Source organism: Cynocephalus volans, chromosome 11, assembly GCF_027409185.1.
Source record: "Cynocephalus volans isolate mCynVol1 chromosome 11, mCynVol1.pri, whole genome shotgun sequence".
Classification (NCBI taxonomy): domain Eukaryota; kingdom Metazoa; phylum Chordata; class Mammalia; order Dermoptera; family Cynocephalidae; genus Cynocephalus; species Cynocephalus volans.
In genome coordinates this window covers 95,021,201-95,035,650 of record NC_084470.1, presented here as the reverse complement: position 1 = coordinate 95,035,650, position 14,450 = coordinate 95,021,201, and the positions used below count along the sequence as shown (strand labels likewise).

The 14,450-nt window shown below is 55.3% G+C and overlaps 1 protein-coding gene across 1 annotated transcript in view; it reads left to right on the top strand.

Annotated features, from left to right (window-relative positions):
• Nucleotides 1-10,609, top strand: part of NUP210 (nucleoporin 210) — a 111,244-nt gene extending 100,635 nt beyond the window's left edge. The window contains exons 34-40 of the mRNA XM_063113907.1: nt 1,407-1,530; nt 2,455-2,601; nt 4,294-4,544; nt 5,583-5,799; nt 7,543-7,638; nt 7,728-7,811; nt 9,104-10,609. Coding sequence (XP_062969977.1) covers nt 1,407-1,530; nt 2,455-2,601; nt 4,294-4,544; nt 5,583-5,799; nt 7,543-7,638; nt 7,728-7,811; nt 9,104-9,204 — 1,020 coding nt within the window. The 3' untranslated portion in view covers nt 9,205-10,609. The remainder of the gene's footprint in view (nt 1-1,406; nt 1,531-2,454; nt 2,602-4,293; nt 4,545-5,582; nt 5,800-7,542; nt 7,639-7,727; nt 7,812-9,103) is intronic.
• Nucleotides 10,610-14,450: the final 3,841 nt, after the last annotated feature.

The window sequence follows — 14,450 nt, the reverse complement described above, 5'->3', positions numbered from 1 at the left end:
GTTAAGAGTGTGGGCTCTAGAGCCAGGCTTGGCCACTGAGAGGCTGTATGACCTTGGGCAAGTTATTTAACCTCTCCATTCCTCAGTTTTCTTGCCTGTAAAATGGGGATAATGTTGTAAAGGTTAAATGAGTTAACATGTGTGAAGCACTTAGAAGGCACTTAGCACATAGCAAGTGCTCAATAGGTATTAGCTGCTAGTGTTGCAGTTCCAGCATAAAGAAGCTGACGCTTATGCCAGACACTGTGGATTTTTTTTAGTGTGAAGAGTGATGTAGATCAGGGGTGTGCTTGGGAAAGATTACCCGGTGCCTGTCGGAGCTCTTGAGAGAGGGAGTAGCTGCAGGGTAACCGGCCAGTAGGCTGAGGATGGGGCCTCAGCTCGGACCATTGGGAGAGCTGGAAACTAAGGGTGGATGTGGAAGGGATTCTGGAGGGAGGCTCCCCTAACCCTGGTCAGCACATGGAAGTGGGGGTGTGTGGGTAAAAGAGAAGATAGGAGGCAATGATGGGAGCCAGGGCTGGGAAAGCGCTGGGCAGGGCAGCGGTAGGCAGCTTGTCATTCCCTCGGGATGGCAGGTGACCCCTGAGAGGAGACGGTGCTTTGGCAGCAGGAGCCCCTGGGGAGTCCAGAAGTTGATAGAAGCCCACCCAGGGCTCTGCATTGGCCACAGCCCTGGTGGATTTGGGACGGAGTGAGACCCCATCCTCACTCTCAGGGGGTTCATGCTGTGCTGGAAATGAGACCCGTGGGAGGCAAGGAGTGCTCATGCCCGCTCCGAGGGGTAGATGGCCTTCTAGCCGGAGCCGGGGTGCTGGCCGGAGGTGGTGGGCTGGCTGGGCTCTGGAGGAGGGTGGAGGGATCCCAGCAGAGGGAGCTGAGGAAGGCCATCCTGTCACAAGGAGGCCGACAGCCTAGGGGTTTGGGTATGACTGGGCACAGGCTAGGCCAAGGGGGACGAGCCAAGGAAATCTGGGCAGACTGGATTCTGTGGGCCCTTCACTACCTGGGCTGTGTGAGTTTGCATGTTGGTCAGGTTGATTCTGAGGAAATGACAATAAAGTAAAACAGATCCTTCTCTCTGCCACAAGATTAATTAGCCAGATTCATTAACAGAGAAGAAATCACACCCCAGACCAGTGAATGAATGCAGGCCGCCATTCAGCTCCCTGGGTCTGCTGCTGGGAGCAGCAGTTGGATCAGTAGGAGAGCACTGGGCTGCTAAGTCTGACCAGCCTGGCTCTAACCCCAGCTCTGCCATATGCCTGGCAGGCACTTAGGCTTTGAGCCTCGGTTTTGTCCCCTGTGAAGTGGGTAATGCCTGTGTCACAGGCCGCATGAAAACACCCACCATGGGACCAGCACACAGTTGGCACTCAATGAAGCTGCCTGGGCTCCCTCCCCAGATAGTGATCAGCGTCCCTCAGAGGATCGTAGCCCATAGAGTCCACCCTGTCCAGACCAGTTTCCAGAAGGCCACAGCCTCCAGAGTGATCGTCACTGTGGGAGACGGAAGCTCTAACTTGAGAGGTAGGGAATGAGAGAGGGCTCGGGCAGTCTGGGGAGGGCCCTGCCGGACTCAGGGGAGTGGGGAGGTGGATCTGTGCCCTTCTAATGGGGTTTTATCTGTTGTTCCTATTCAAACTCAGACCACCTCCAAAGAGAGCACTTACCCCCAGCCTGTCCACTCCTTGCAGCTTTTTAGAAATTTGAGTTCCCCACAAGTCAAGCCAGTGAAAGGAGTCTTCATAAAAGAGCTCAGCTCCCAGAAATTGCCTGTTTCTGAGCTGGAAATAAAATTTCAGCCGTAGGGCACCAGAGCAAAGGAAGCCACAATTTACAACCATTAATCCCAGAAAGTAATGACTTAGCAGGCCTAGTCGTGGATTTTAATTTTTATAATTACCTCTCCCGAGTCATGCATAGAACATTCAACCTCGTCCTCTGCCCATGACAGCCCTTGATGGGAGCTGCCAAAAATAAATAAGTCAATATAAGCTGTTTTTCTGAAACCACTTACCTGGCAGCATTAAACACCACCATTCTCATCCTGATTAATGGAGCCACTTTATTACATCCTAGTAACCTCCCGTTTTCTACCCCAGTGCAAGTGGCTAATATTCCGCAGTTGCCGGAACGATGCTTGGTGTATTAGTGTAGAACTATTACCCTCCTAATATCCAGAAATAAATCGCCCGTTTTTTTCCTGCTGACAGGAGCAGAAGACACACGTTAGGGGGCCCAGTCCATCTGCTGTGCCCTGGGTACAAGCTCTAGATCAAGCGCTGAAATTCTGATCAGAAATTACCTGTGATTCAGGATGCCCCCTCCTTTGTATAATTTCTTCTTGGCTTTTGTAAACCGAGGCACTACCACCAAGCTTTGGGCAGCCTGGGGGCCCTGCATGGCAGGCACGGGGGCTGGCCCCGCCCTTCTCACCCTCCCCATCTCTAGGTGCGTGCTCCCCCACCCAGATGGAAGTCCTCGAGACCTTGCACCCAGAGTCCCTTCTCAGCTGCCAGCTGCAATTCAAGCAGGACATGGTGGATTTCTCAGCACGTGATGTTTTCACTGTAGAGCCGGGGTTCGACGCTGTTCTAGGTAAATGTGCAAGGATTTGAAGATGAAAATGAACTTGCAGAGAGCCATTGCCTTCTGTCTTTTGTCTTCAGTGCGTTTGGCTCACAATGGTTATCTGTCCAGAGGGGCAGAGGTGGTTGGGGCCCAGCCTAGGAATTGGTTCCAAGGCTCTGGCCTCTGGTTCCATGTGGCTGCCCGGAGGAGTTGGCCATCCCGAGTCAGGTCGTGGCTGTCCTCAGCAAGTACCTGCACCAAGAGAAAGGATGCAGAGTGTAGAGTCAGACCCAGGTAGAGTCTTCTGCTGTTCTTGCTATTCCACCTGTGGGGTTGAGGCTGCCTCCCCTCCATGAAATGGGGACAGCGGGGCTGGCCCTGACTGCATGGAGCAAGTGAGGGGTGGATGGAGTGTTCCCTTTAAATAGTCCAGAGCAGCAAGTGAGGGGTGGATGGAGTGTTCCCTTTAAATAGTCCAGAGCTGCACAGCATGCTGGGTTCCATGTGCTCCAGAGACCAGGAAGCCAGAGCAGTGGCAGTGAGGGCCAGCACCGTGGGCTGCCCGAGGGGTGCCATAGTATCACCTCACGGCTCTGAGAAGAGTGGTGCCCCTCACAGGGTGCTTGAGGATTCAGTGGGACAGTTGCTGTGATGTGCTTAGTGCCAGGCTCATATGGAGTCCTCAATGGCAGTAGTCAGGATTATTGTGATAATGATTATTGGTTGTCATCGAGCACTTTTTTCAGCTCTCACGACAACCCTGTCAGCTGGGAGAGCTTGGCACCAGCAGGATGCCAGGCCATAAGCCCAGTCTGCAGTTGTGGTCAGGTCTCAGCGTCCAGGAAGCCAAGGGTGGAGGCCCTGCTCTGCCTGTGCTTACCTTCCTCCTCCAGCCTCTGGCAGCAGCACTAGGGCATCCTCAACACCTGCTGCTGTCTGACGTGCAGGAGATGTTTCGTGCAGGCACAGTGGGTGCTGGGCCCAAGCTCAGGGCTTTGCCCAGCAGTCAGCACAGGGTAGGCCCTTACGTGGTGGTCCCGCTGCCCTATTTATTCCCTAATGCTGACCATAAGGGCTGTGATGTTATCCCTATTGGACTAAGAGAAACAGGACCAGCAAGGAGGTGGACTCATGTATGGGCCCCCGACAGGTATGGCCATGGAAAGGACTCTAGCCCAGGCATCCAGGTCCCAGGTTTGCAGAGCTTCCTAAGGCCCTGCTAAACAGTGTGCATTCAACTCAAATCTACCCACTCTGGGTCAGGCTGGAGGATAGGACAGGAACCAAAGTAGACATGGTCCATGTCTTTACAGAATCTCCTGCTGTGTCTGGGCTGAAGGCCATCCTGGAGTCAGCCTTGGCTTAACCTGCAGCCAACTTCCCAGTACTTTTGGTTTTTATTCACCCTCCTTCTGGGCCAGGCAGGCTGGGTCCTGAGATGCAGAGCCTGCCCTGACATGCTCCCTGCCCCCAGAGTGCCACTTGAAGGAGGATCTGGTGAATAGATGATTCTGAGACAAAGAGAGGGAGTGCTGGGCAGAGAAGATGTCCACCTGGTCCAGGTGCCCCACAGGGGGACTCCCAGGAGGCTTCCTGGGGGAGGTGACTTGTCACCTGGACTCTGGAGGATGCATAGGAGTTCCCTGGTTAGAGAAGTAGGGAGAAGGAATAGCACCTGTGCATGGGAGAGGGGACAAGACAGGACACTTGTCTCCACAGGCCAGTACCTCTGCTTGGTCACGATGCACAGGCTGACGGACAAGCAGCTGAAGCGCCTGAGCATGGAGAAGACAGCTTTGGTGGTCACTGCCTCCATCCCTGGCAGCCTCTTCTCTGTGGAGCAGGTTGGGGCTGAAGTGCCCTTCAGCCCAGGGCTCTACGCTGACCAGGCTGAAATCCTTTTGAGCAACCACTACACCAGCTCCGAGGTCAAGGTCTTTGGTGCCATGGAGATTCTGGAGAGCCTGGAGGTGAGTGGCTTCCATGTGCCTCAGGTCAAGCCGGAGCCAGGGGCATCAGGAAGGACCAGGAGGAAAGTCCTGTGCCACCACTCTTAAAATTAAAAATTGAAATTGGAAATTTAAAAATATTGAAATACTCTTACCCTTTTCTTTTCCATAGCACTGTTGCTATGTATCAGCCTATATAATTTTCTTAATTATTATAATTCCTGCTGGTCTTCCCCAACTGAAAGTTAAGCCTGTGAGCACAGCACTTAGAACACGTAGCATGTGCTCAGCAAACATCTAGTGTGTTGAATGAATGAAATGAACAAATTCAGTGCCAGAACACACACTGACCTGGAGCAGGAAGAAAAGCCCTGATCACTACTGGGGACAAGTCCCCTGTCTGCAGGCCTCACTTTCCCCATATGCTAAATGGCAGGTGAATGATCTCTAAGGTTCTGGAGTCTGGCAAGCCTGGGAAGAGATCTGGTGTGAGGACGAAGAAGTTTGCTGGCTTTTCCACCTGCTCCTTCTCCTGTCTTGCACAGCAGACGTGGCTATCTGTCCTCCAAGAGACAGGGAATTAGTGCGTTGTTGATGGTGCAGGGCTGCCAGGCCTGGGGGTGAGGGGGGTTGCTGTTGGAGATGGGCCTGTGAACAGAGCTCTGGGCTGCTCCTGTGCAGAGCTGGTGTTTGGTGATACTTGATGTTGGTTTAGCATTTTTTAAAATAGCACTTGATTAGAATTCAATGATATTGATTTGTCCTTTCCTTAAAAAACACCCTGCATATAGACAGTGCTTCCTGATGTTGCAAACTGCATGCCATCCAGATGTGCCCAGGCGTTATCACCTGCCTAGGAGGTGTGACCTGGGCAGCGGGTCCCCCCACACACAACCCTTTGGGCCTCAGGAGGGAAGCCCAGCATGTCAGGCTAAAATGGGGGTGCTTCTAGAGATAACCTGGACAGAGCTAAACTTCTGCCTGGGGATCCCGCAGCCCCACACGATGGTCCATCCACTCTGCAGAACGTGCTCCCTTCAGCCCTAACATCTCTCCCAGGTGAAATCCGGATCCCCGGCTGTGCTGGCCTTCGTGAAGGAGAAGTCTGTCGGGCCACCCAGCTTTATAACATACATGGTCGGTATCTCAGACCCTGCAGCCGGCAGCCAGGGACCTCTCTCCACTACCCTGACCTTCTCCAGCCCCAGGACTAACCAAGGCATCATCATCCCAGTCACTGTGGCCTTTGTGATGGATCGCCGTGGGCCTGGTCCTTGTGAGTCCGGGGATGACATCAGCTGGGACAGACCTGGGCAGGGAGAGACAGGCTGGAGTGGTCCTGGTATTGATCAGTTGAAACCTGGGGTGTGAGAATCAAAGGAGTCAGAAATGCAGAATGTCCCTCAAAGTGACAGTTGCTCGTTGGGCCATCATACATGCTTTTCTTCCCCTGCTTTCCCACCTGTTCTCAACACGGCAGCCAAGGGATCACGCCCCTCCTCTGCTCAACATCTTGCCATGGCTCCCATCTCCCTCAGGGGTAAAGCCAGAGTCCCTACGAGGCCCCACATGATCTGCCTCCCTTATCCATATATGGCTTATCTGCCCCAAGCACCCCTGCTCCAGCCACACTGGCCTTCCTGTTTCTGGAACACATGTGGCCCTCAGCTGGAGCTTTTGTCATCCACCGTTCCCCTGATAGGCCCTTGGCCAACACCGTCACCTCCTGCAAATCTTCCCTCTGATCTGATCTTCTCAGGTGCTGTTGAAATCGGTCCTCTCTCCCAAGCACTCACACTCTCTTCTTACCGCAGCACTGCTGCCCCTCTCAGCCTGTATAATACTGTAACTAATCATCGTTTCTGCTCATCCTCTCCAACGAGCAGTGCATGAGGACAGTGCTTAGACCAGGGCCTCCCTGACCTGCAGCAGATGCTCAGTGAGTGTTTAGTGTTGAATGGACGGATTCAGTATTCTGTAGTCACTTGTGAGCTCCTGCTGTGGGCCAGACCCTGTGCTGGGCGGATGAATGAGAAGCCCCCCCCCCCCCCCCTCATATAGAGAGGACACAGGGTGACCGATGCAGTAAGAAAGGAAGGGTTTGCAAGGTGCCTCTGCAGGGCGGAGAGTGCTGGTCAAAGGGCCTGCTTCAGCAAGATCTGCAAGGCGGAGTAGGCCGGGGGAGGGCGCTGCAGAGAGAGACCCTGGGGTGAAGTGCCGGGCAGAGTGGCTAGACCATCAGGAGCCTGAGCTCAGTTGGGGGTGGGGGATGGAGGGATATTGGGAGAGGACTGCAGGGGGCGGGCCGGCCTTTAGGGGCACTTGAGGCCATCACCTTCTTCCTGACTCAGGGCAGCCCAGTGAGGTGCAAGAGGGGCGGAAACATAGCCACACTGGGTCCCTGATGAGGTGTCAGGGTCAGGGGAGAGGAGGGGGAGATGGATGAGGGAGCCAGGTCCCAGGCTATCCCCCAGGTGGGGGACCCAGAGCAGGAGCAGCACTGGGGCAGAAGATGCTGGGCTCCACTTGATCTGCGAGGCTCTGATTCTGAGAGTCATGGTGCCCCATGCAGCCAGTGGACTTCCAGCCAGTATCTTTGTTTTCACATCTCTAACTCATGACTGGACATTTTGAAACCACCTTAACTGGCTTCCTTGTGTTTGGGGCAGCAGGGCTGACTTGGAGGCAAAGTGGATGTATAAGCCTGACCTACCTGCCGGACAATCAGCCCTTCCACCAGAAGAGCGTTTCCTGGAAGGAAGCAGAGTCTCGGCAGAACAGGGTTGGGTTCCGATGGCTCCAGGTGGAAGGGGTGAAGTACTAGGGTGATAGAACCAGATGCTGATCTGGGCTGAGAGCAGGCCACCTGGCCCTCTGAGGTCCCCTGTCCTCATATCTAAGATGGGCTGGGGCAGCAGGGGTTGGATAGGACCATGCAGATGTGCAGTAACACACGAACATGACAGGACACCGCTGCAGCCCCAGCGGTTTTGGTCACTTGTCTTTCTGTTGATGGCAGACGGAGCCAGCCTCTTTCAGCACTTCCTGGACTCCTACCAAGTCATGTTCTTCACGCTCTTTGCCCTGCTGGCTGGGACAGCTGTCATAATCATAGGTGAGGTGGACTATGTCACGATCATAGGTGAGGTGTCTCAGGTTAGCTCCCCACCCCCACCCGCTCTAACCAGCCACGTACTCTTGCAGCCTACCACACAGTCTGTGCACCCCGGGAGCTCACCATGCCTCCAGCCCTCGTGCCTCCAGCCAGCCCCCAGCACAGCCCCCACTGTGAGTAACACCCTACCCCGCACCCCACACAGCCAGGCACAGTTGTAAAGAGGAGTAGCCCTGAGGGGGTGGGCAAGGCCCTGAACCCCAAGTCTCACGGGCCTGTCCTGAGCAAAAGGAGCTTAGGCTGAGACCTGAGGCCCACAGGGCAGATCTGGAAGCTAGTAAGCAGTAGTGTATGGGCTCAGATGCCGTTCCTGGGTCAGCAAGTGCTTTCGCAGACAGTGCTGTGCAGGTGGAGAGGTTGGCAGCAGCCAGCTGTCTCTGCAGGTGTGTGTGCCGGGGCTGGGCTCCCAACTGCTCAGGCTGCTACAGAGCTGTAAGCTGGAGTGGACTCAGAGATGGGGATTCAGGGTGGTCCTGAGGAGGGGTTTCCCAGATGGGGAAGAGGGGAAGAGCCCATTCCTTGCAACAGTCCAGTTGTCTCTCGGTGGGCCCGAGGCCCTAGTGACCCTGCACACCTCCAGGGAGCACCTCTCTGTGAGTGGTGTCCCCTGAAACTGCAGTGCCCCCCCCGTCCCCCATGCAGGTGTACACAGTAGCCCTTTACATCTCCTGATTCCAACCCACAGGTTCTCTTCCTGCACAAGGAATCCTTGAGCTGGGTTCTGCTGACCCTAGGAGGGCCATGGACAGGCTTCAAGGGGGTCTATGAGGGTTTTAAATGAGGACACAGTTGTGTAGATAGAAGCATTTTCCTGAGGAGCATCCTGGACCCCTAGAATCATGGCCTTCTACCCAGCAACCTCTCACATCTGAGAAGCAATGTCCAGGGAATGCCGTGGAATGCTCAATGGCTCGGTTCCCCCGCAACTCTGACACATTACGTGGGTGTTCTTGCAGCAGGCTCTCGCCCTTTCTGACCACATCTCCCAACATGCTTCTCCCTGGGTCTGCTGGAGCCACACTGGAGTCTTTGCACTGTCTCCAAAACACTGCAGAGCCATCTGCTCACCTTGGAGTCTGTTCATGCAGCGTCTTCTGCCCAAGATGCTGTTCCCACCCAGAAGGACGGGCCCTCTCCCACATTCCCATGGACAGACGCAACCACATGGTCCTGAAACCCAAGACTCATTCTCCCCTGCCAGGCCACTCTGCATGTCCAACAGTCGTCCCTTCCCTTTCAGGACTGCTCAGCAACCCCAGGGAGACCCCAGAAATGATTAGGAAAGTGGCTGAGGCATGCAGCAGGCACCTCCTAAACGCTCGTCTTGATGCAGACACTGATGAGCAGTTGCAGTGTCCAGTCTCCCTTTGGTTCTGTTTCTCACTTTGTCCTCTTTCCACCCTAGATTTGGCTGCCTCATCCCCGACGTCTTTCACTGCTCTGCCTCCTGGTCGCAAATCCAGCCCTGCCTCGGGGCTGTGGAGCCCAGCCTACGCCTCCCACTAGGCAGCAGCATCGAGGGGCCAGGGCCAGGGCTAAAGGCCACTCCTCACGGAAGCCCTGAGACCTGCCTCGCACACTTCGATGACAGGGACATCCCTATCCCGTTTGCGCTGGAACAAGCCCCTCCACACCTGAGCCCCCGTCCCCAGGCCAGCCTCACTGCTGCCGCTGTTTTGATAGTGTTTTAGATAAGTGGTGCTTATACGCAGGAGTTTCACGTTTGTTTTTTATCCTTCCAAATCTTGCATAGCTAAGTAAGACTTTTTGGCTCATTCCTTCATGAATGGTTGTCTAGGATTTCTAGACAATGTGCAGTTGTGTTTTTATCTTCCTAGTTTCACTAAAATCCCTCTCTTCTCAAGAATGAGCAGTTAGAAACTGTGTTTAGAAGTTGTCTGTAGTGGTGTTATGGTAGTGCTCTCAGGGATTGTCTAATTACTTTTGGGTTTTTTGGTGGGTTTTTTCCCCCTGTGAAACGTACTTTTCCCCTAGTCCGGCTGCTGCTAGGAAATTCGGGGAGCAGAGGGACGTGAGTGTCCCATGCCTGCCCCGCCATTGCACAAGAAGCCTCAGGAACGCAGCATGCTGAGCCCCTGGATAGCTGAGCCCGTGGCACGTGGGAGGCTGGAAAGCCATGTGTGCCCAACACGGGCCTGCTTTTCCTACTCTTCAGGCCACTGTGAATAGACTTCAGTCCCTTGTGTTTTTTTGTTTCCTAAGCTGTTGGAACATCTGGTGGACTTGGCTTCAGCCCCGCTGAGATGTCCTGAGTGGGGGTCTCTCTCACTCTCCCTGTCCTGGCTTCTCCATCAGTGTAGGGATGTCCAGTGTGGTCCTTAGGAAAGCGTCCTTGAGCCGGCAGCAGGGATCCTCTTTTCTGTTTGTTTTGAGAAGCCGTTGTGTTCTCTGCCTCAGCACAAAGACCAGTGTTACTCGTCCCTCTCTTTTGTACAATGCTGATGATGCTCGAGTACCTCAGCAGATCTGAGCCACTGCAGCCAGCTCCTAGCAGGCCCCGGAGCCCAGCCCAGGCTAAGCTGGGGTGTCTGGGGGCCCCCCTCCAGGAGGGGACTCCCCACAGAGCTGGGGGAGGAGAAGGACTCTGGAAACCCCTCCTCTGCCCAGCTCCTGTCCAGGGTTGAGACTTTCAGAATGTGATGCCATGGTGCCGCACCACTCTCAGGGAGATCCAGAGGCTTGTGCCCCATAGCTGCCCACGTGTGACGTTGTGTGTGGAGAGGCCAGTCTGACTCTGAGGATCCAGTGTGATCCACTTCCGTCCTTTGTGGCTAGGCCATGCAATTGAGTTTTCTAAAGCTGGAGAAAGGAAGAACTGTGCCTTGAATTACTTGAGCTCAGACTGACAACCTGGATGTAAACAGGAGCATTTCTACTTAGTTTATTTAATAAAGCTCTATGACTTCTCAGGAGGGGCATGATCATTGCTGGGGTTTCGCACACCCTGCCCGGGGGTGACCCAAGCCCTGCGGACACGGCTCCCACTGTGCAGATTCAGAGCCCCCTGTGGCACTTCCATCTTCCCTCTGGCCACCAAGCCTCCCCTCCCACCTCAGAGAAGCCAGTGGGGCAGAGCCCGCTGCCTCCCCTCCAGGAGGGCACAGCCCTACCCACACACCCCCAGGCCTCGGTCCTTTCTCGGGCACATCTGAACCCCCCAAAAGAAAACTCCTTCCCTTCCCCACACCCTGCCAGTGTTCACTTACTGCCACTGCCCCTTGTCCTCCCCCACCCCGCTGAGGCTGCTCTCCCCAGGGCGCCCAGCACCTCCGTATGGCCCCTTCCCTCTCACTGGGCTCTCTGCAGCCCGGACACCCTTCCCCTTAGCCCTCCCACCGTGCTGCCAGCTCCTCTGTCACCCTCCCTGGCCCACTTCTCTGCTCATCTGCCCATGCCCTGTGCCCGGTCTTACTGAGTGCTCACAGGTACTGTCCTGAGCATGGCGCCTGTGTTAACCCTGGAATGCTGGCTGCACTGGTGGCCCGTGTCACAGGTATGGAAGAGCGGGTGCTCAGGGAAACCAGGTAATTTGCCCAAGGTCAGCCGGCAGGAGGCTCTGCTTCCAGTTGTCCCCAAAACCCATCCCCCTTCTTCCTAAGGGTCTGTACCCTGTCTGCTGGGCAGAAAGTAGCCAGAATACATGCAACCTTCCCCAGCCTCTTTTGCTGCTAGCAGCCAACATTTGACAACATTTTAGGCACAAAGGAGAGCAGGCGTCCCACACAGCTCAGGAAGGGTCTCCTAAAGGAAGGACACATCCTCACTCCGTTCCCAACATCCACCATCTCCAAGGCCCGTGAGTCTGTCCCCTCCTTGTCTCCCCATCGCCTCCCTTCCCCAGCCTCTCCTCTCAGCAGCCCTCTCCCCATTGTCCTGCTGTTCACAGATCTGTCCCTGGCTCTTCCACCCCTCCTTAAACCCCAACTCAGTCCTCATCACTCTCTCCCTTCCAGACCTCTGTCCACACCCAGTGAACTGCAGTTTCCCAACAGGCTGTGCTCTCCTTAGGCTCCCTTCACCCTGCTCCTTGTCCCCAGGTGCGACCTGCCTCCCTTGTCCCCTGCCAGGCTTTGAGACCAGACAGAGCTGGATTCGGTCCTAGATCCATCCCCTCCTGTCTGCATGCTCCTGCTCTGGTCTCTTCCCCACTCTGGGCTTCAGTTTTCTCCTCCATGAGAGGAGCACAGCAGGGCTTGCAAAGTCATTGTAAAAACAGATAAGATACTGGCTGTGTGCGAAGTCTGTCGCTCAGGCAGTGGCTTGATGAGTGGGGATGTGCTCCTCTCCTGGAGGAAGTGGGGCAGAGGAGGCCTCGGCTCCCCAGCAGGCCGGGCAGAAAGGAGGCCGGATCCGGAGACTGCTGGGCGTCGGAAATGGGAGGTGACTGGCCCCAGAAGTGCTTGGGGGATACATGACAAAGTTAGAACATATAAACCCTTGTCCTGGGAAGCTACATGCAGAAGGTTAAAGACCATTGCAGCCGCCATCGCTGCCCTGGTCCTGGTTTCCCTGGCTGGAAAATGGGGAGGACTCTGACCCCACGAGGACCCTGTGAGGACTCAGTGAGCCGATAGATGCAAGGCACTGCACTCACACGTGCTGCTGGCACTGGGCCCCGTGAGGAGCCAGGACAGAGAGAGCATGTGCAGAGTGGTGAGGTGGAGGGACAGCAGGTGAGCACAGGAGGGTGCTCCCGACCTCTGTTGTCATGGCATTTGCATGCCGTGGTGCCATCGCTGGACTCCCTGCCTAGGACCTCCCTCGGGGGTGAAAACAGGCCTGATTCTACTATGTCCCCAGAAGTCCATGCACAAGAAGGCCCCGAAAGTACTCAGCCAATGTCAGATATTCAGCACAGGGCCCACCTGACACTCAGTAGGTGTCAGCACTGCCCTCAGGCAGGTCCCTCAGGAATGCAAGATCCGGACATCACTTCGCTTCCAGACATGGCACATCTGCAGAAGAGGGGCAGAGCAAGCTCTCCCTGTCTCCTCCTGAGGACCAAAGAGGTCTTCCCTGGAAGCTCCTCAGCAGGCAGCTCCCGCTATCCCATCCTGGGGTCATCTCATGGCCGTTCCTGGCCCATGGCTGGTGAGGGTGCTGGGTGATCACGCCTGTGAACAGAAAGCCTTCAGGGGCCACTGGAGGTCAGGAAGCTGATCTCCTCAACTCCTTTCAGACGAAATGGAAAAGTCTCAGCATCTGCCTGCTGCTTTTCTCTCTGATGGTGACAGTGTCCTCCCTTCACCTATCTTGGATACTCTGGGGCCTAACAGACGGAGCCAGAGGTTCGAGCTTTCTCCTCCCCAGGGGCCAGCAGCATTTTAGAGCATATTGGGGACAGCAAGAGCGGGGACAGCTGGAAGCAGTGAGTGCACCCGATGAGGCACATTGAGAAAACCTGGTGACACAGCATGGTTCGGCTTTCTGTTCCCAAACTAACCACGCGACTGTCAATCTCTAAAGGGTGCCAAAAAATGCTTTTAGCACCATTTAGCGCTAAAAATACAGTATTGCACAGATTTTTTTTCTCTAGAATTCCCAAGTTTGGCCAAAAATTAACTCTCTCGCTCTCTCTACCTCTCTCTTTGTCCGTGTGTGTGCGTGTGCGTGTGCGTGTGCGTGTGCGTGCGCGTGCGCGCACTCATACAGCCTTGGGCATTCTGGAAATATAACATCTGAGGTCTGCTACACCAGCTAGAAGGGAACACAGAACTGGGACATTGAGGGTGGGTAGCAAAGGGCTAGGCTGGTGGAAAACCCAGGGATCTTAGACATCAGGTGGCCGGGAGCCTAGGTCCACCTGTTCTGGGCGGCAGGTGAGATCATTTTGCCTCTCTGGACCACACTAGTTACCTTACCTGCAAAGTGGCCCTCCTGACATCTGTCCTGCTTGCTGCCCAGCGTGGCCCCAGTGGGAAGCAGATGGCAAACTGTACCACTATTCCAGCCCTCACCTCCCTACATGCCTGCATGGTCTCCCACGTGACTTTGAGGTTCCTCCTGCTCAGTGAAGTTGGGCGTGGTCACGTGATTTGCTTTGGCCAATAGTGCATGGGTGGGAGTGACAGTGTGTCAGTTCTGAGTCCCACCCAGTGCCCCACTTGTGCTTCTGCCTGACACAGTCATCAGGAAGCCCAGGTGGCTGCTGGTCCAAGGAGGAAGCACAACACCTAAAAGGGACCTGAGACAGATCTGCCCATCCCAGATCAACTGACCTGCAGACCTGTGACTATGAGAGTAAATGATGGTTCTTTAAAACCACTGATTTTGGGGACTGCTTGTTAGGCAGCATTATTGCAGCAATTGGTGCCTGGTACTAAACGTGACATGGATTCCCTTCTGGTTGAGTCCATTTCAGGCAGGTTTTCTGTCACTTGGTCCCCTCCCTTCAGCCTCTTCTCTCTGGGGCTCTGGCACTGCCCCCTGAGCCCATCCTGCTGGGACACGGTTTCCTGAGTGTTCCTGCCTCAGGCTGGCCAGGTACTCAGGCAGGAGACTCTGAGGACAAAGGGCACAGGCAGGCCGTCGGAGGCAGGGCTTCCCCTCCTGTGCTCCGATTCCCTCCCCCATGGGGCCAGGGTGCAGTCAGCTGCCCGCGAGAGGCTGCCATGAGGGTCGGTGGAAATGGGGCTCCGAGGGACACATTGCTCCATCCATGCGGGTCCTGTGTCCAAACTAAACCACCCACCCAGCCTCACCCTCCATTGCAGCCCTTGTGGTGGGGACTG